At 46.9% G+C, this 20,200-nt stretch overlaps 1 protein-coding gene across 2 annotated transcripts in view; it reads left to right on the top strand.

Moving 5' to 3' along the window:
* Window positions 1-19,880, top strand: part of PODXL (podocalyxin like) — a 44,165-nt gene extending 24,285 nt beyond the window's left edge. For both annotated transcript variants that reach the window (XM_082399199.1, XM_082399198.1), the window contains exons 2-8: window positions 9,564-10,217; window positions 11,160-11,380; window positions 11,690-11,776; window positions 13,701-13,848; window positions 14,060-14,121; window positions 14,391-14,558; window positions 15,647-19,880. In XM_082399199.1, coding sequence (XP_082255325.1) covers window positions 9,564-10,217; window positions 11,160-11,380; window positions 11,690-11,776; window positions 13,701-13,848; window positions 14,060-14,121; window positions 14,391-14,558; window positions 15,647-15,844 — 1,538 coding nt within the window. In that variant the 3' untranslated portion in view covers window positions 15,845-19,880. The remainder of the gene's footprint in view (window positions 1-9,563; window positions 10,218-11,159; window positions 11,381-11,689; window positions 11,777-13,700; window positions 13,849-14,059; window positions 14,122-14,390; window positions 14,559-15,646) is intronic.
* Window positions 19,881-20,200: the final 320 nt, after the last annotated feature.

The raw sequence follows: 20,200 nt of genomic DNA, 5'->3' as shown, positions 1-20,200 counted from the left end.
GAACCTCACTTGATCATGATGTATTACTCTTTTTTATATTTTATATATTTCATTAGTCATTAAGGGAATGCAAATTAAACCACAGTGAGATACTTCATGCCCACTAAATAACTGCAATGAAAGAGACAATAACACTTGTTGGTGAGGATGTAGAGAAATTGGAAGCCTTATACACTGCTGGTGGGCATGTAATATGGTACAGCTGCTTTGGAAAACAGTTTGGCAATTAATTCCTCAAAATGCTAAATACAGAGTTACCATGTGACCCAGAAATTCCACTCCTAGGTATATACTCAAGAAAAATGAAAGCTATCCACACAAAAACTTGTACACAGGTGTTCATAGCAGCACTATTTATAATAGTTAAAAAGTGGAAACAGCCTGAATGTTCATCAGCTGGATGTGTGTATAAACAAAATGTGGTCTATCCCTACAATAGAATATCATTCAGCAATAAAAAGAAATAAAGAACTGACACGTGCCACAACATGAATGAACCCTTAAAAATATTTAAATTAAGTGAAAGAAGCCACACATTGTATGATTCCATTTATGTGAAATGTCCAGAATAGGCAAAATCCGTATCACGACAGAGATTAGATCAGTGGTTGCCTAAAGCATGGCTTTTCTTCTGCTGCGTCTTCATTGTGAGGATTTGTGTTAATCTAGCCAAGAGCTGGTCAGGGTTTAAAACTTGATGCTGCACCGGGGGCTGCAGATTTCTCAGCTGAGACCTTTGTGTCCCTGCTTGCCTGTGGGTCTTGCCTTTCTGCTGCTCCCAGTGAGCCAGTCTTTGGCAGCCGCTACCCCCAGCTATATTCCACTTATTTTTCCTTCACACTTGCTAGCATTTTGAGTTAAAGGCAGGGTAGAAGGACATTCTCTGATGTTTTGCACAGGCACTGGAACCTGGGGCTTGGGGGTGTGGCCTTCGCTAGTGTTTCTGTCTCTTTTCTAGAAGTTACGCTGGACGTAGCGCATATTCCTGCCCTCTGCCAGGGGTAAAGAGCTTTTTTATTTGTCTCTTCCCTTTCCCAGCTGCAATGGATTTCCACCACTTCCTTCAGGCTATCCTTTTTTACTTTTCTCCTGCAGCTGAATGCTTTTGTTTCCTAGCAGAAGTAGGGGAGATGGATCTAGGCAACATTTCACTGCTGTTTCATTGGTGGCTGTCGTTTTCCTTCCTCAGCTGTGGTGGGGTTTCTACCAGTGCCCTCAGGCTATGGATTTTGTTGACTTCCACTGAAAAGTCAGGCTTTTTTTCCAGGGGAGATGAGGCTATGTAGAGTTTCAGCAGTCACTGCTGTTTCCTTCCCCCAGCCAGCCCCACGGGGGAAACTTTCTCAAGGCTCTCCCCAGGCATCCTTAGGAACCACAGGTGGGGTTCCTGGGGGGAAAGGTCTACACAAGGGTCTGAACCTTTCAATTTCCGCAGTTTTCAGGTCTCCACGCTTTCACATTAGCCCATGCTCAGCCTTTAGCAATTCACTGAACATTTTAACTTTAATCTTCTTACCGAACTCTGTCCCATGTAAGCAAATGCTTGAGTCCAGTTTCTCCTTGTGGTTGACTGTCTCCAGTTTTCAGGCGAGTTGTTTGCTCATGACCTCAGTTCTCCAGTGGGTTCAAGAAAAGTCATCGATTTTCCGTTTCTCCAGCTTTTTTCTTGCTGTGAGGGTAGGACATATATTCTTTCCAGCTCTTTATTCCCATTGGCTGAAACTAGAAGTCCTATGGTTTCTTTTGATAAACATATTCTTAATTTTGATGGAACCAAATCTATCAGTCTTTTTCTTTGGTTTGTACTTTTCATGTTTTGTTGACTGACAATTGCATATGAACTGATTTTTTTTTTTTTTTTTTTTTGGCTGCGTTGGGTCTTCGTTGCTGCATGCAGGCTTTCTCTAGTTGCAGCGAGCGGGGGGCTTCTCATCGCGGTGCCTTCCCTTGCTGCGGAGCGCGGGCTCCAGTAGTTGCAGCACACGGGCTTCAGTAGTTGTGGCTCGCGGGCTCTAGAGCGCAGGCTTAGTAGTTGTGGCGCACGGGCTTAGCTGCTCTGTGGCATGTGGGATCTTCCCGGATCAGGGATCGAACCCGTGTCCCCTACGTTGGCAGGCGGATTCTTAACCACTTCGCTGCCAGGGAAGTCCCGAACTAATTCTTTTTACAGACACATATTACGGCAGAACAGACTATGCTATATAGAAAGTTCATGTAAAGCTAGAATTATTTGATCCTTGAATCCATGTTTGGATTTTCTTTATGAGAAAAGTATTAACGACTAATTCAATTTCTTTATATGAATGTGGGACAAATTATTATTTCTATTTCTTCTTGAGTCACTCTGTTAAGTTGTATTTTCTTAGGAATTTGTCCATCTCATCAGCTTCAAATTTATTAGCATTTGCTCATATGGCCTATGTTATAAATATCTGTTATTGTTTTTATACCTCATATTTTACATTTATGCCTTCTGGGTTGTTTTTCCCTTTGGTCATCTTCATTTAAGGCTTTACTATTTTATTAGCCTTTTTGAAATATCAATTTTTGCCTTTGTTGATATTTGCTATTGTCCTTTGGTTTCTATTTCATTGATTTCTGCTTTTATCTTTATTATTTCATTCCTCCTATTTTTCTTTGGGTTTATTTCGCAGCTTTCCATTATCAAATTGAAGAGTATATAGAGAACCAGATCTGAGCAGATCCTAAAAAGAGATGCATGTCAATTGCAATGTGGCTCACACCCTCAGCACACCTATTCACACCACACCACCACCTTCCAGCCAGCTCATACCTAAAGGGCTTCAAGTGAGTTAGTTCTCTGTGATCTGTTGTCTGAGGAATGAAAAAGCCAAGTTATGTTCATGTATATAACATGCTGGAGCCAGGCCAGAGTGGACTGCTGTGGGATAATAGCCCTTTTTAGGGGGAGACCCTGAAGGATAGTATAGAAAGAAAGTTCTTCCAATGAGCAGAACTTGAATAGTACCTTTCATGGTCTTCTTTGTGTGTGTGTGGCGGGGGAAGGTGAGCTACACAGAGGTGAGGCTCTGACCAGATTCTTAGGCAGTAGCTAATGATTTTTAGGAACTTAGAAGAAACAGGAATGAAGAATCAGTGCAAGGAATTTTATGGAAGAGGCATGTGGATGAGCTTCTTGGGATGATCTGGAGTATGAGAATTTTTGTCTCACTCTCATTAATCAGGTGGACAAGATGACCCATTGTGCCCATCAGTTAGTTTCTCTCTCCCTCCACCTAGTGACTGCTCTGTGGGCTCATGAGCAAGTGGCCATGGTGTAGGCAGGGAGCTAAAACAGACACATTCTGGGTTTGAATGTGTTTTCTCAGCTGCCCTGATCTGTCAGCAACTCTACTCATGGACTTATATAGAATGCCTTCTTCACCATGATGATATTCCACAGAGCACAGGGCTGCACCAAGGAACTCACTCGAAGGCAGAATAAATAGAGCATTAACCTTAAAAGATTTACGCATCTTACTGTGATGCCTACATGCCGCTACATAATGAGGCAGGGAGGAAGATGGACAGAACCTAGCGATTCCCTGTGGTGCCTCCTACTACTCTTGTGTCCAGTTGTAAAAGTAGATGCAAGGACCTCTCACTGACAGCATCCCTAAGGCCTCAGATCTCTCAGAAATGAAATCCAATATCCAGGACTAATGGTGTCAGTGGTGCAAAGTGAAGCAACCCTTGCTCATTGGTGGTGGAAACGATGTACTCATCAGAGGGGTTCAGGAGAAGGGTTCTGGGTGCTGTTTCTGACTTAAACCTGATTCTCTAGCCATCTCAAGTGATTTTACTAGCTACCTGATTATCTTTTTAATAAATTCACTTCCTGTTTAAAGCAGAGAGGATTGATTTCTAGTATTTGACAAGAAGAACCCTCGTTTTTATAGTGGAACAAGTGGAGGCGGGGGAGCAGATTAGGAGGTTGAATTGTGTCCTCCTCACAAGACATGTTCCAGTCTTAATCCCCAATACCTGGTACTTGTGGATGTGACCTTATTTGGAAATAGGGTCTTTGCAGATGTAATCAAGTTAAGATGAGATCATACTGGATTAGGGTGGGCCCTCAGTCCAAGGACTAGTGTCCTCATAAGAGAAGAGACACGGAGACACACAGGGAAGAAGGCCATGTGATGATGGAGCCAGAGACTGCAGTGATTATAACTACAAGCCAAGGAACACTATGATTGCTAGGAAGAAGCAAAGAAAAATTCTTCCTTAGTACCTTCAGAGGGAGTATTCTTCTGCAAATTTCAGATTTCTAGCCTCTAGAACCATGAGAGAATAATACATTTATGTTGTTTGAAGCTACACAGTCTGTGGTCATCTGTTATAGCCACCTTGGGAAACTAATACACACTTCATTCAAGGTACCCTGAGTCTGTGAAAAGATTTGGTCCTGGGAATTGGATGAGTGGCTGGCTGTGTTCTCTACTGTGGCGATTCAGCCTAGGTCTCAGTTTGCCGGGCTTATGGGTAGGGCTTCAGTGGACCACCCATCAATTTTGATCCTAAAAAACACATGATTATTAGCCAGTGTCCAGAATTACCCTCGTTAGACTATTTGATTACCATGCTGCTCCTGCTGCCTAGGGTATCGCACCCACCTTTTTTCCTGGAAACGGAATTCTGCTCATGCCCTACTACCCAACGAACCTGCTGTCCATTCCCCCTGAAATCGGCAGCATCTCTTACCAGCACACCTGGCTGATGAAGAACAGCCAGAACAGTCTCTTAGAACACGCTCCTAGTCCCCTCAACAACATGCCAAATAATCCAAAATAAGATGCACTATTATTTTATGAACCACTTGGGGGAAAAAAAAAAACACTGTCAAAATGTGACTTATGATAATTTATAATACATCCTCATCTCAGAGACCTGAAAAGATGTGCATCTTAGAACTCCTGAAATATAGTATTTCTCAAAGCCTTGGTGAAGGGAGTGTCATTTGAGCTTTCTTTCTTTCTTTTTTTTTTTTTAATAAATTTATTTATTTATTTATTTTTGGCTGTGTTGGGTCTTCGTTGCTGCATGCGGGCTTCCTCTAGTTGCAGTGAGTGGGGGCTACTCTTCGTTGTGGTACACAGGCTTCTCATTGTGGTGGCTTCTCTTGTTGCGGAGCGCGGGCTCTAGAGCACGGGCTCAGTAGTTGTGGCACATGGGCTTAGTTGCTCTGTGGCATGTGGGATCTTCCCGGACCAGGGCTCGAACCCGTGTCCCCTGCATTAGCAGGTGGATTCTTAACCACTGCGCCACCAGGGAAGTCCCTGAGCTTTCTTAAGGAACAAAGAGTGTGAACAAGCAGACCGTACGTGATAAACCACTCGGACACTTCTATCTCTCTAAGACTTTGGATTTCTTCCAAGGAATTTCTGGCAACTTAACTTTATTTAATATGTGGACTACCACTGAGTCCAGGTTTCAGTCAACCAACTGAGAAAACAATTAGAACGACTTCTAGCTGCTTGAGTCAGCATATTGATCCAAATCCCTGGTATGCATACCCATATTGATAAATTCAACCTGATAGAAAACTATGATTATCTCTCTTTGATCTAGCACCCTCATATTCTGTTAACCATACATATTTGCTAGAGTTTTTGCAGATATTTTTTAGGGTGGAAGCCTTCTTCTGGGTCAGACTCAATTGTATTTGTCCTCGTGGGCATCTGACTGTTATTACAGGTTTGAAAAAAATGAAGAGTGGTGGAGGTGATGAAGGGAAGGGATATGGCTTTCTGTGTCACCGAGCTCCAGTGAGGTTATTGAGAGTTTTCAAGCAAGGTGGGAACTGTGTCATCAGACAGGAGAAGAGTGTTTGAGTCTTCCGACAAGCGAGTTCCATTGCAGATTGAGCTTTATCGATACTCTGACTCATCTGCACCCTCTCATATGTAACCGCTACACTTCTCAAGGTCCTATTTTCAAATAAGAGACCTGGTGAGGCTATGAATTACACTAACGCTTTAATTTGGCAACTCCTGGGATCAAACCTGTAAGTTTGTCTTTTGGTCTTCTCAGCATTTTAGCTGCAAGCAATAAGAGATTCCTTTACTGTAGCCTTAGAAAATCTCTGATTTTCCAGTCTCTGCTTTGATAGGAGGGTTGAGGAATTAGAATTTGTTATTGTCTCCCTTTAAGCCAGTAGTTTTCACTGGTAGTGATTCTTGTCTCCCTCAGGGGGACATTTGGCAATATCTGGAGACATTTTTGGTTGTCACAACTGGGAGGCATGTATGTGTCTTACTTGCATCTAGTGGATAGAGACCAGGGGTGTTGTTAAACGTCCCGTAATGCATAGGACAATCTCCCGTAACAAAGAAGTATCCAGCCCAAAATGTCAGCAGTTTTGGGGTTGAGAAACCCCGTTTTCAGCTCTTCGCCATATTAAGAAGTAACCACCCCACCCAACCTCCCTTGCTGATATTCCCCTCTGCAATCTCATTTTTTACCAGAAAGATACTCTGACATGATCAGTTATAAGAAGCACCATTATTTTATGAACTACTAAGAAGGAAAAACCACCATCAAATTGATTTTTTTTTTTATTTTTTTTAATTAATTAATTAATTATTTATTTTTGGCTGTGTTGGGTCTTCGTTTCTGTGCGAGGGCTTTCTCTAGTTGTGGCAAGTGGGGGCCACTCTTCATCGCGGTGCGTGGGCCTCTCACCATCGCGGCCTCTCCCGTTGCGGAGCACAGGCTCCAGACGCACAGGCTCAGTAGTTGTGGCTCACGGGCCTAGTTGCTCTGCGGCATGTGGGATCTTCCCAGACCAGGGCTCGAACCCGTGTCCCTTGCATTGGCAGGCAGATTCTCAACCACTGCGCCACCAGGGAAGCCCCATCAAATTGATTTTTAACACACGTCCTTTTCTGTGTGCTCTTCATATTCTTCTATGGCAGTAGCCACTCAGTCCTGCCAAAGCCACTTTATGGGCACTTCATTCTAGATGGTAGGTGCTACTGTGACTGCTTCTCCATGAGGTGCTTTAGGATAGTAAAGTCATTTCCCTTCATACTTGCAGAATTCCAGTTACCTTTTTTTATTTTTATTTTTTTTTATTTTTTATTTTTTATTTTTTATTTTTTTCAGTTACCTTTTTTTAAAAAAAAAATTTATTTATTTATTTATTTTTGGCTGCGTTGGGTCTTCGTTTCTGTGCGAGGGCTTTCTCTAGTTGCGGCGAGCGGGGGCCACTCTTCATCGCGGTGTGCGGGCCTCTCACTGTCGCGGCCTCTCTTGTTGCGGAGCACAGGCTCCAGACGCGCAGGCTCAGTAGTTGTGGCTCATGGGCCCAGTTGCTCCGCGGCATGGGGGATCTTCCCAGACCAGGGCTCGAACCCGTGTCCCCTGCATTGGCAGGCAGATTCTCAACCACTGCGCCACCAGGGAAGCCCCTTCCAGTTACCTTTAACTGCAATAAGGTCCAATATAACTAACCCTCGAATTTCTGTTGCCTTCAATCATGCCTGATTCTCATTAGCAAAATGTGTGTGTGTGTGTGTGTGTGTGTGTGTGTGTGCGCATGCACACACATGTGAAAGATATTGGGACACTGTCTAGCTTATGGAGGAGCTGGGATTGCTGAAGTCCACGTTTAGGGCTACCTTTAATATCATCCGAGTCAGGCTTATGGAACTCGTGTGAAGAGGCCAGTGCTGCTCACCAATGCCAAGCTCCAGGTGCTGTAGCTTTGGCTGTGGACACTCGCTCTCACATCACCTCCACGGCTGCTCACTCGTGAGCGTGGTTCCACTGCTCCTGCCTCAGCGTTCCCCATAGTCTGCTGCCTCTTCACTCACTGGCTGGGGTGGAGGTGTCTCATTCACGGCAGCTTAGTGCATGCTTGTGCTCCGGTCACAAGGGAGGCTGGCATTTTCAGCACCTATAATAAGAGGCAAATCCTGCTTCCATCAGACTTGCTGTGTGGGGAATTCCCCAAGCATAGAACGATGTTACAGATTCTGATTGGCTACGAAGAATGGCCAAAGTCCCCTACGCCGATTCCCACCATTCTCTCCCTTCTGCTCGAAACAGAAAGCCAGGAATTATCCTGGCTTCTCCTCTTCCCCTCCCTTAGTACATCAGCAAGTAGTTGATTCTACCTCCAAAATATAGTCTTGAATCCATCCTCTTTATGGCTCTTGTGTCAATGACTTAATACAGCTGACTATTATCCACTTCATCTGGATTACTGTAACAGCCTCTTTTCTTCCCATCTCCATATCCATGTTCCCCAAAGCAGCAAGAGTATGTTTCTTCGTAAATCACCCTATAAAACTTGTTTGCTTTAAAGCCTTCAGTGGCTTCAGTGGCTTTTTTTTTTTTTCCCCCACTTAAAATAAAATCCCCTATCCTTATTTCGGTCTAAGGAGGGTGATCTTTTGTCTCGTTTTACATAGGATACAATTTTTAAGAGCTCTTCCTTTTTATTCTCAAAAGGGTATGGTTTAGACAGCACGTTAGTGTCAGTTTACCTATGAGGCCCTGAGTTTTCTGAGCCCTGCTCCTTCCCCCCATCACTCACTGAACTGCTCTCAGACTTGTCTTCTCTGAGGTCTTGTCCCTCCTTTGGGGACTTGCAGGTTCTTTCCTTCTTCCTGGTACACTTTTCCTCACATTCTTCACACAGCTCTCACCTCGTTGTCCTTCAAGTCTTAGCTAAGTGGTCATCTCTGAGAAGTCCTTCCTTACCTCTCTCTCTAACAGCCCTCTCCCCCTGTTCTCTGTATCATTTCCTTCTTCATTTCCTCCATAGAGTCACCAGAATTTGACATTGAGTTGTCTGTCTATTGTTTAATCTCTGTCTCTCGCACTAGAATGTAAGCTCCCTGAGGGTATGGATTACATGTGTCTTACCGTTGTATCGCAGGGCCCGAACCTGTCACTTAATGGTTCCTTCAATCAGTCAATAAAAGGCCTTCCTTCCCCGACCCCTTGACAAGGTTTGAGCTCCCATGCTAGACACAGTCAGGGCGCTGTGTACTTTTCTTCCTCAGCGCGTCTCACAGTTGTACTTAAATGGTAATTTGTGTAATTTCACTTTACCAGTTTCTCCTTCTAGATACACGTCCAGGGGAACAGAGGCATGTTCCTCTTGCCATGCTGAGAACAGGGCACTTCAGTACGCGTGGGTCTGTTGAGTCTTCTGCAAGCTCATGGGTCTGGGAGAAGGAGGTGATGATGGTTCTCTGCTGGGGTAGGGAAGCCTTGAAGGGCGAGTGCCTGGGGCCGGATGGGAGAGCAGAGCATTCAGTGCAGGCTCCCACACGCAGCCGGACTAGCTGCTTAGTCTTTCTCTTGAGCGGAATTTCCCTTGACTTCCTCTGCTTCCCTCTCAGTCTCCCTCTTAGAGGCTTCTTGAACCCCAGAAAAATCTGGGCACATCAAGGACCCAGACCCTTCAGCCAAGACAAATGGCAGCGATGGGAGCCAGGCCTCTGGATCCTGGGGAAGAGTTGGAGAAGCGGGGAGAGAAAGACTTCCAGCTAATACCCTAGTTGATTCTGTGTTGTCTTTGTAAACAGAAGTCAAGCCTGTTGGTGAAACAGCTGGTGAAGAAAGCAAGCCAGACACACTTCCACCATCCAGTGCTCAAAGCACAGTCAAACAAAGCACAGTCCCACCATCCACCGATAAAAGTGTGACTGCATTGGAGACCAAGGGAAGCACACCCACAACGCCTAACACCTCAAGGGCAGTGCCACCCTCAGCCCAGCAAAGCACAACTGCAGCAGCCAGTGGCAAAGATGAGAAACCAGCCACAGGCAACTCTGCTGTAACTACTAAAGACTCAAAGGATTCTACAACCACACCAACCACTGTCTCGACAAAGCCTGAAACCACAAGCAGCCAGAGTGGAATTAAAAGCAATTCAGCTAAATCTGGAACCCAGAGTAGCCACAGTGTGACCACAAGCAGTGTGATCACTAAGGAAGGAAATCAGGCAGCCTCTGACCTTCCAAATCTGGGTACCACCTCAGTCATCACGCCTGCTCTTCCTTCCTTGCCCACCCCAGCAAGCACTCACCAGCCCAGCACGGTCCCTGTGACTTCGGTCCCTGTGACTTCGGAGCCCGCAGGGAGCTCCTCCGAGGGACCAAACAAAATTACAGCAGCTACAAGTTTAGGCACAATGGCGGGCCCCACCTTCACGACGCAGGGGACGCTGACCACACTAAGTAAGTAATGCCTTTCTTTTTTCAAGCAAAAAGAAACTTTCAAATGCTTATGTTCTGTACAGTCGCTGGAGGTTCATGCATATTCATATTCATGAATATGCGCCACCTTCACTCAGCCGGTTTCCCGTTTCGGTGATGAGCACTGGCCAGTGGCCGGCAGAGCTGTGTGTTCTGATGAGAGCTCAGGGTTCTGACCTGCCTAGTGGAGCATTTACTTTTTTTTTTCTTAAGTGCTGGTCTTAATCCAGTAAATTAATTTCAAAACTCTCTGATGGATCGTGAGCCTCAAGATCATGACCCAGGTCAGATCTATTGAATCAGAATTTCTAGGCGTGAACCTGAGCATCTGCGTTTTGAGGGAACCTCCACCCCCCACCCCCGCAGGTAATTTGGGTGTGTGGTGAAGTAACTAGATAGCCACACCACAAGAGCGCGGTCGCCTCCTGCGTAAGAGCCGGGGCTCTGAGTTGGATAAACCTGGATGCCAGTCCCTGCTCTGCCACTTGTTAGCGTGTGACGTTGGGCAATTCATCGAGTTCCTCTGAGACTCAGTTTCCTTGTTTATAGAATAGGGATAATTACAGTACCTTCCTCATAGAGTTGTTGTGAGGATTGAAAAAGAAAGTACCTTTGAAGCACTTAGGAGCCTCACAGAAGTAAGTACTCAGTTAACGTTAGCTTTGCCGCTGGCATTGTCACTGCTGTTGATACTTCTGTCGGGTTCCTACACTGGCTCATCCAATCTGCTCATCCTGTAATAGGTTACGGGAATTGACTTCATCTGCCTGCCTCTTCCTCCTCATAGTCTGCCTCCTTCTGCTTGTGGTCTAGGTGGGGGGATAAGACCAAAGAACCTCAGAAAACTAGGAACAAGAAAGCCTATCTTTTTGTGTTAAAGGTACCACTCACCTTTTCTCATAAACTTTGTTTTCCCAATTATAGCACCATGGGTTACCTCACAAGGAACTCAACACACCTCCAGCAAGACGCCAGCTGTCACTGGCACCTCTGGGGCTCTGCAGCCTACAGGCTCTTCATCGGGACCTGGGACCACATCTCCTGCCAGGGGACCCACAAGCTCCATCACTCATTTGGAGTCAACTGCCCCCCAAGGCTCCAGTATCCCTTCTCCCACCTCAGTAATTCCAGCAGGTGTGGGACAGGTGAGAGAGCCCAGAGTCGGAGAGAAGGGACTCCAGGAAGAGCATTTCTACTCTTCCCTTCCCAGGGCACCTGGGGGGGGCGCTGTGAGGAGCCATCATCATTCACTCACCCTCTCTGGCTTTGCTGGACTCTGGCTTAGACGGCAGGATAGCCAGTAACACACCTGGCTCTCAAACTCCAGCCAGCCGCACTCCCAGCTTGCCCCCAACTCCTTATTTGATGTCACCCACCCAAGGGAGGGAGGGAGAAGGCAAAGACAAGACCTCGTCAGGCTCAGCCTGACCCTTAATCCCAGTGGCTTCTTCCAGATACAGTGCGATTCTCCCGAAAAGCTGAATGAGAAGATGCTCGTCCTGAACATCTCGAAAACTGATGTCTCGAAAACCAACATCTGTGTGAGTACCTTGCTCATCTGAGCCCCACTCTGATCTACGTCCCCAAAATGTGGTTTAGCAGCAGGGTCACCGAAGGTGGAAAGGAATGAAGTGTTCCTTCTAGAAAGGAGCAGAGAGATGTTTTCATTTTCCTGCTCTTGTTTTTTCCTAGTAGGACAGGACGTGGTCCCTTCCCATCTTATGGAGGGTCAGAGCCAGGTTCAGACTTCTCTAAGGGAAGCCCCGCCTTCAGGGCTGCTGCAGGGCCAGGAATCTGGGCTTTCACTTCTGAGAGTCTGGAGACCCCAATCCTGGTTCCTGTTTGCTTCTAGTTCAGGATGTGACTTTGTTAAGTCGATCTCTTTGGGCTTCAGAGGCCTCAGTGGAAAATGAGAGGCTTAGTCTGCCTAACTCTCCCTCTTCTAATAGTCTGTGGTTTTATATTTCCTGGTCCATGTGTTATCTGATGGCCACCCTCTAACCTAGGGGAGCTGTTGCCCACAGTTGCCCTTCCCCTCAGCGGGGGTTGTTTGTGTATTGTTTGCGGGAGATGATGTCAGCACGTGTGTGAGTAAGTTTGCATGTGTAGCAGTGTGTCCACTGCCTTCAGACTGCCAGTCTCCCTAGGATTAAGGGCTTTAGTCTGGGGATGTCTGCCGCAGAGCTTACTCAGTCAGTAGCTGAGGCCTGAGTGAGTGCTGGTGCTGGATGGCTCACTGCTGCCCTCTCCTGGTCAGTGGCTATTTTGGCAAACACCCCTGGGAACTAGAATAGGATGGAAAACTTGAGTTTACAGTACTTTTATACCACCTGTTTTCTGCAGTTGTTTCCTTTTGGGTGTCCATTTTGCTGGAATTTTCCAAGTGAACTATAGAAAAGCTGGAGTTTTAAAAGGGAGCAGTGTTCCCCTAGGGTTGGGCTTATTGGACAAGGCAAGAATCACACTGATGCTTGCTCAGCCTTTCCTCCGGCTCTCTTTTTGGCTGAAACTTGGCAGGGGCGTGTTTGGTGGTAAGAAGCGTTCTTTTCCTTTGCTGTGAATGGAAAGAGGAAAGCCCTGGATCTCTACCTGGTAGCAGGTTGGGGAATTAGTAAGCCTAAGGAAATTCCAGGTAGAAACCCAAGGGATGGTTTGTGGGACAAGCCATATGGAGTCCTTTTCTTCATCTCGGTACCCTTATTCCAAACTCTGGTCAGAGACACATCAGTTTGGGGTGTCTCTGGATGATGTGGCAGGGCTGGGTAAAAGCTGCCCACACTTTGCTTCCTCACCCTCAGCCCTAAAGCCAGCCAGCCACACTCTTTCTGCTGAGAAATACAGAAGACTCCCGTCTAAGACGTCCTCGTGCATCTTTAAGATACTCCCAATTTCCCCTGTGCAGTGATGGCCTCGCCTTTCTCCCGTCAGCCTGTTTATGGTTTCAGGGTCTTAGCCTAGGGAACGGGCACATGTGTTTCGACTTTGGGATGGATAACCTTGAGCTGAGAGCCAGGGCTTCCCCTCCTGAGGTCTTTGAACTCAGCATCAAGGGCTGGTAAATGGTAGGTTCAGAGAGGACTGGCATCTTCCCCACTGGCAGTGCCTCCTCAGGTCCTTCTGGGGAGATAGATGATGAGGGGCAGGAGGTCGTGATCCTTAAGGAGCTCTGAGGGAGAAAGCAGCACTAGGGCGAACGGTATTGTTCAACCACGATGAGATAAACAGGATAAGGAGACTAGGGGGAGAGCTCCACGTGAGGCAGAGAAGGCAGGGGCTGGCCCAGGAGGACAGCACCTAACTCACCACTCCTGGCAGGCCTGGGAATGGCACCAGCTGTGGCGGGAGAAGGGAGTAAGTTCACAGGCGGCAACAGCGTTCTCCTGACCTTAGCTTCCAAGGGTGGCCCCACAAGCCTAGGCTGCTGTCATGATCCCTGAGGAATTACCTGTGCTCTCTCCACAACAGAATGCGACCGCTTCGAATGACAAACTGGTCACACTTTTGTGCCGAGCAGCAAAAGCCTCCTTCAACCCAGCTCAAGATCAGTGCCATATACAGCTGGCACCTGTTCCAGAAATCCAGGCAGTGGCAATCAAACAAATCACTATCTGCAGTGAGTTGAGGGCCGGGGGGGGCGTTGAGGCCTGTGTGGGGTGGGAATGGGGCAGGAGGTGCAGGAGCACAAGGATGGGTCAGTTGTCAGCCCCTGGCCACCCGAGAGAGACACCACTCAGGAGACTGAGATTCAGGATGTCCTCCTTTGTCCCTTACCACGTCACTCTGAGCTAGACCACTGAAGCGGCATCTCTCCCTCTCCCCCCCAGCAAACCTCTTTCCCACGGACGTTTATGAATTGCTGAAAGACAAATGGGATGACCTAAAAGAGGTAAGTGGATGCCCCCCATGTGCTGGGACAGACTGGGTCAGGAGCCTGTTCCTTGGAAGTCCACGGTTCCCCGGGTCCACTGTCTCTCATTGTCAAGGAACCTCTGATTTGCAAACATCTAGAAGATAGGAGGATAAGAGGGGACAGCAGGGTGGTGGAATGGGTTCCCCCCAGACCCCGAGTGGAAGAGCTCATAAGTGAATGGGAGTTCTGAGAGAGGGTGACCCGGAACCTGTTTTCTGCCATGTAACTTTCTGCTTCCTGGCCAGGTGGGAGTCAATGACATGCAGTTTGAGGGTCAAGGACCACCAGAAGAGACCGAGGACCGGTTCAGCATGCCCCTCATCATCACTATTGTCTGCATGGCATCCTTCTTGCTCCTGGTCGCGGCCCTTTACGGCTGCTGCCACCAGCGCCTCTCCCAGAGGAAGGACCAGGTGAGGACTTCGTTCCACTAGCCAGGAAGCAGTCCAGTTCACTGGATGACTCTCACCCCGTTACTCCCATATTGGAGAAAAGCGAGGGGGCCATGGGCCCTTTCTGATAGGCAGAGGTCATCCCTTATAGGAAATGGAAACTTGCCTGGAAAATTAAAGAGGCAGCGTGGTGGAAGGGAAGAGCATGGGCTTTGGAGTCAGGAAGACTTGGGTTAAGCCCTAGCTCTGCCTCCCATTATCTGGGTGACCTTGAGCAACTCATAATCTCTGAGCTTCAGGTTTCTCATCTGCATAGTGGGCATAATATCCACGTTGCAGAGTTGCTCTGAGGATCCATTGCTATAAATGGGCTGAGGCATACCTGTCTAACCAGAAGTTCTTTCATTTACCTTACTAGAATGCCCTCATTACAGTTCCACCCTGACCCATGGTTCTCAACCCCGGCTGCACACTGTGGAGAGCTTAAGGAAAAAAAAACCCCATGCTTAGCTTCCTCACATACCAATTGAAACAGAATTTCTGGATCAGTATATTTGTCAAAAGCTTCCTGGGGGACTGTCCTGTGCCACCTAGATTGTATCTTAGGTAAAAATGGAGAGAAAGTACTCTCTCTAGATAGTTCCCATCTGTAGCAGAGATGGCTAGAAGTTGTGCTGTACGCATCTTGCTCAGACTTAGGAGGTCCTCAGTCACTCGGCCAGATGAAAGTGATTTTCTTACAGTTCGTTCCAGTTCAGTGCTGCAGGGTGAGGAGGGTCCTGGAGAGGAAGGTTTGGTGGGGAAGGAATGGAGGAAAGAGGAGATTGGAAGACTCTGGAGGACAAAGTCCATCTCCAGTGATGTCACGGATTTGCCACCAGGGCAAAGGTGAAGCGAGCTGGGCATTTTAGGATGTGGGGCAAGTTCTTATCTCAGACTAGCCCCGAGGCAGGCCAGTAGTCAGGAAGGCCTCCAGGACCACCTATTGTTCACCTTAGCCAAATCGGGGTTCCTGGATTATAGGGGTACAGGTGTAATATTAAGGCTAGAGCAAGGCTAACAGCCCTCAAATATTACCCCCTTTTCTTGGGTCATCTCCCTCACTCTAGCAACGACTAACAGAGGAGCTACAGACGGTGGAGAATGGTTACCACGACAATCCAACCCTGGAAGTGATGGAGACCTCATCAGAGATGCAGGAGAAAAAGGTGGTCAACCTGAATGGAGAGCTGGGGGACAGCTGGATCGTCCCTCTGGACAACCTGACCAAGGATGACCTAGATGAGGAGGAAGACACACACCTCTAATCAGGTCTGCTGGCGGCCTCCGACGGTGCACAGAGCTCCAGCCCAACCACCTCAAGTGCCATTTGGACAGGGGAGGAAAATCCTTCCCCTTCGAGGGAAAGACTGGGGAGGGAGAGCAGACTCGGAGGGTTCTCTCCTCCCAATCCCCACAGGCCTTAATTTTTCCCTTTTCAAGCTGAACAAATCACATTCTGTGTAGAATCCTCTTGTAAAATAACCCACTAGTGCCTGAGCTCAGTGCTGCTGGGAGATCAGGAAAGAGCCATATAAGGGACTTTAGAGACCATCTAATAGAATCCCTTCATTTCACAGATGAGATGACTGAGGCCTAAAGAGGGTAAAGTCAAGGTCACACAGCCACTGGGTGACAGAGTCAGGATGAAAACAGAGATCCTTCACTCAGTGCAGTGCCCATTGCCACCATGCCACGCTGCTGTGATCACCTATGCCCTCCCTCCAGAGCTGCCCTGGGCAGGGGGGACGAAGCTGCCAGTCAGTGGATGGGATGGAGGGGGAAGCAGGGCCAGACCCTGTCGCAGTGGGATCTGATTACTTGAAAGGGTAGGTCCCGTTTTCTATCTCCTACGCCAGCCTTGTCTGCCAGTGTTCCTGTCCTCTTTGTTCTCCCCCCTCCCTTCACTCAGTTTTCACTCCCACTCTGTCCCAGGGCCCCTGGGACTAACACAGGTCATTCATGATCTTGAACCCCTTGTTCTGGAGTCTAGTTTCCTGGCATTTGCTTATGAGATTGGGACTGACACAGCACACAAGGTTCCCAGTGTGAACAGGTCTGCACATGGGTCCATCTATAGGTGAAGAGAGAAAGGGAAGCCTTTCCTCCCAGGATGGGTCCCGGCCCACCTCCAAGGCACTCCTTGAAGAGGCTCCCCGAGTGCTGCTTTGGTCTCCCATTCCCACCGGGGACTAAGGTCTGCAGCAGCTATTGAAGGCAAGGTGTTTCTATTTCGTTGTCACTGCTCAGCCGATGCGATGGGGTAAAGACCCCAGCTCGGTCATCCCCGAGATCCAGCGTGAAAGAGCAGCTTTAGGACAGAGCTTCCTGGTGCTCTGGTGCCCAGTCAGCAGAGAGGTGTCTGAATAGACAATCGATTGAAACAGCAGGAAGGATAGGCTTCACTTCCCATATCATAGGAAATTCAGGGGCTTTGCAAGTTGCTGAGAGTTTTTGTCTTCTGTGTTTTTTAATCCAGAACTCTGCTGCCAAAGGCCAAAGCTCACATCGTTGAGACATTTTCAGTTAGATTCCATTCTTCTGTGCACAGGGCAAGAAAGGCCTAGACGCGTGGTGCACTGCAAGGTGCATAAGGGGCAGCCCGGGGTCCTGGCCTTCTATTCCCAGTGACCTCTCACTGTCGGGGCACGGAGCGAGCACTTGCTGTGTCCCCTCCTCTGTCTTCCTAGCGGGGCTGGCTGCCCAGCGCTCCTGTAGGTTCTGGTGGCATCTCAGGGAAACTAAATGCCGACTGTCGCCCAGCGGAGGGGTTTTGAGGGAGCTCAGCAGGTAGCTGCTACGTAGACGGCAACTGAGGACTGGGCATAGCGAGGTTTCATCTGATTCTCTGAGAAGGAATCCTGTGTGGAATTTTGAACTCTGCCCATGTGCTCTATTGTTCCTGGGCATAAATTCCCTGGAACCTACTAGGAAGATGCTTAGGAGAATGAAAATGGTCACTTCAGGGCAAAAAGCCAGACCCCTAGAACCTAGGGGCAGTCTAAGCTGCAACAGTTCTGATAAAATAGGCTATCTGGTTTGGGATAGGTTATTTTTTTAAAGGAGAGGATCTCAAGAGGAAGATCTATGTCCTTCCTTTGCTGCCTAATTCCCTCTTCATAGCCTTTAGCCATTTGATACCTAGGAGAAAAGGAAGGCCAGAGGTTCAAGTAGGACCCCTGAGTTTCCCAAGAGCTAGAAAGATGCTAAGCTAACAAGGATCCTAAAGTATTTGCCCTGATTCTCTACTATTTGGAGGTTGGCAGGATGGAGGATACCAGTTTGAGAGAAAAGAGAAGAAATACTGTTTCACTGGGAAAAGATCTGTTTGCTTCTTTCCTACCCAGCATTTGGTTCTTTCTACCCATTCTATCGTGGCCACTGTGGGAGAGGCCAGACTAGATTACTCCTTTGCTGATTCTGGGTCACATTCCAGCAGCTAGGTTTAGACAGAGAGAGCAAATATGTCTCTGCAAACCAATCAAGAGCAAATATGTCTCTGCAAACCAATCAAAAGCCACAACCCCCAGGCCACTTGGGGAGAGAGATGGTGAGTGGCAAGGACCAGAGAGTAAAAATTATGCTTGGTCAAGAGGAATTAATGTGGCTCTGTCCAGAGAGAACCTTGAAAAGCTTTGGGCTGGTTCAAAGGTTCCTTCTTTAGATGCATCCAAATTGTATTGCTCCAGCCTTTTAGGGCAACTTGCTTTGGCTTGCTCTTGACACTAGACACCTATATCAAAGACCGTTATCACCATGTATCTGTAAAGGTCATCTTCTTCCCACATCTTTACTGGGTTCTGATGCTATCTGGTAATTCAGATTCTGGGGCTGAGAAGAAGAGAAGAGAAGAGAACCAGGAACTCAGCATGACTTGAAACAAGTTATGCCATAGAGAGATTATAAACTCTATCTCAGTGGCACACTGGTTTCCCTAAACTTCATAAAAGACCAGAAGCTATGAATCTGATGACTGGACAAAATCCAGTGGGAAGCACACCGTTACGTGAGTGGGGAGAGACGCAGCAATGCTTATGAATAGGGTACAGAATATTCTTTGCATCGTAGGACAAAATACAGGTTTAATCTAGTCTAGACACAAGATTCTTCTTTCTCCTCTTGATAAGGAAAGCTAGCAGAAAGTTTATTTAAACCACTTCTTGAGCTTTATCTTTTAGACAATATACTGGAGAAACTTTGGAAAGCAAGTTCAAGCTGATACACATATACGTATTTTTTGATAATGTAAATACAACAGCCAAATGTTAATCCACCCGGCACTGCTCTGAGTGAATATACTTTGAAAAACCATTTGTTAGCTAAGAGAGAAGGCTTTTTTCCCCCCTCTAAACAGGAATGTAAATGTCTATTTTACTGGAAATAAATTTTTGTTTTTCTTTGATGAAGAATGAAATATAAGACAGGCTGATGACAAAGTGTCTGTCTTGCAGATTGGGCATTTTTATTTTTAAATATGATCCTCATCCCCTCTCCGTAAAGTCCCAGCATGTTACAATAAGGGTTGGAGTCAATACGCACTGGTTGGAAAGTGACTCTCTAGTCATAGGGAGAGGGTTTTAGAACCCAGTCCAATCTTCTTTTTTTAAAAAAAAAACAGAAAAAGAGCCTGAAGCCCAGAAAAATAAAGTGACTTGGCCAAAATCACATTTAGTGACAGAAACAGGCTTAAAACCTGGGTTGGAAGACCGTCCAGTGCTGTGTGCCTCAGGAAAAATCAACAAATTAAGGACTGCTAATTAAGGGCAGGCACCAGAATGACACAAAGGACAGAATTCCCTTCTGGAATCTGCAGCAAGGCTAGGGAGAGCATGAAGACAAAAATAGGAACCTTACTGGTCTTCTGTACTTCTGAGTTATTTAGGTCTAAGACTTAAATGAACAATTCTTTTCTGCTAAGAAATAAGTTTTGAATGAGCTTTTACATATAGATCTTCTGAGTAGGACTAAGGATCAAAGGGAACAAGACAGGGGAAGGCAGGGGGGCAAAAGTAAAGCAATGTCTTTCATCACTGTCATTAGCTGATTCACTCAGGTTTGGTGAAAACCCAACACTGAGTGAAAGGAGGGGATTACTATTTGCTCTGGGTCTTTTTTAAAATTAGTGAATGTTAAACAGTTTGCCCAGGAGACTGGGGGAGCATGTGTCTTAGTGGACAGGGGTCTAAAGTACACTGGAATTTACTGAGAAACTTGTTTGTAAAGACTGTACTTAATTATTGCCGTTTTCTTACAAAAATATATTTTGGAAAATTGTATACTGTCAATTAAAGTGCTTTTGTCTAAGCTGGTTCAAGTCCTAGTATTTTGCTCTGATTGGCTTCCATTCGGCACTTGTGCACGAGGCTCATCATTGAAGCCCCTGAGGACATAGTGCAGCAACCTCTGCTCTTGGTTATGCCTCTTAACTAGGCAGGTCCAGACACAAAAAGAGAGGGACGGAAGCCGAAAGGAAAAAGGGGATCCACAAGTTCTCCAGATTATCTCAGGCTGCTCTAGTGATCGTAACTGAAAGGGCCTCATTTTCCCTCACAACAGTTTTACCAATGCTTTACCCTCTTCCTTCCCTCTATTTTGGCCTCAGATAAAATTGTGACTCACCCACC

This window comes from Balaenoptera borealis (genome assembly GCF_965194805.1).
Source record: "Balaenoptera borealis genome assembly, chromosome: 7".
NCBI classification, from domain to species: Eukaryota; Metazoa; Chordata; class Mammalia; order Artiodactyla; family Balaenopteridae; genus Balaenoptera; species Balaenoptera borealis.
The sequence above is the reverse complement of the archived record's forward strand: the minus strand, read 5'-3'. Positions and strand labels throughout refer to the sequence as shown.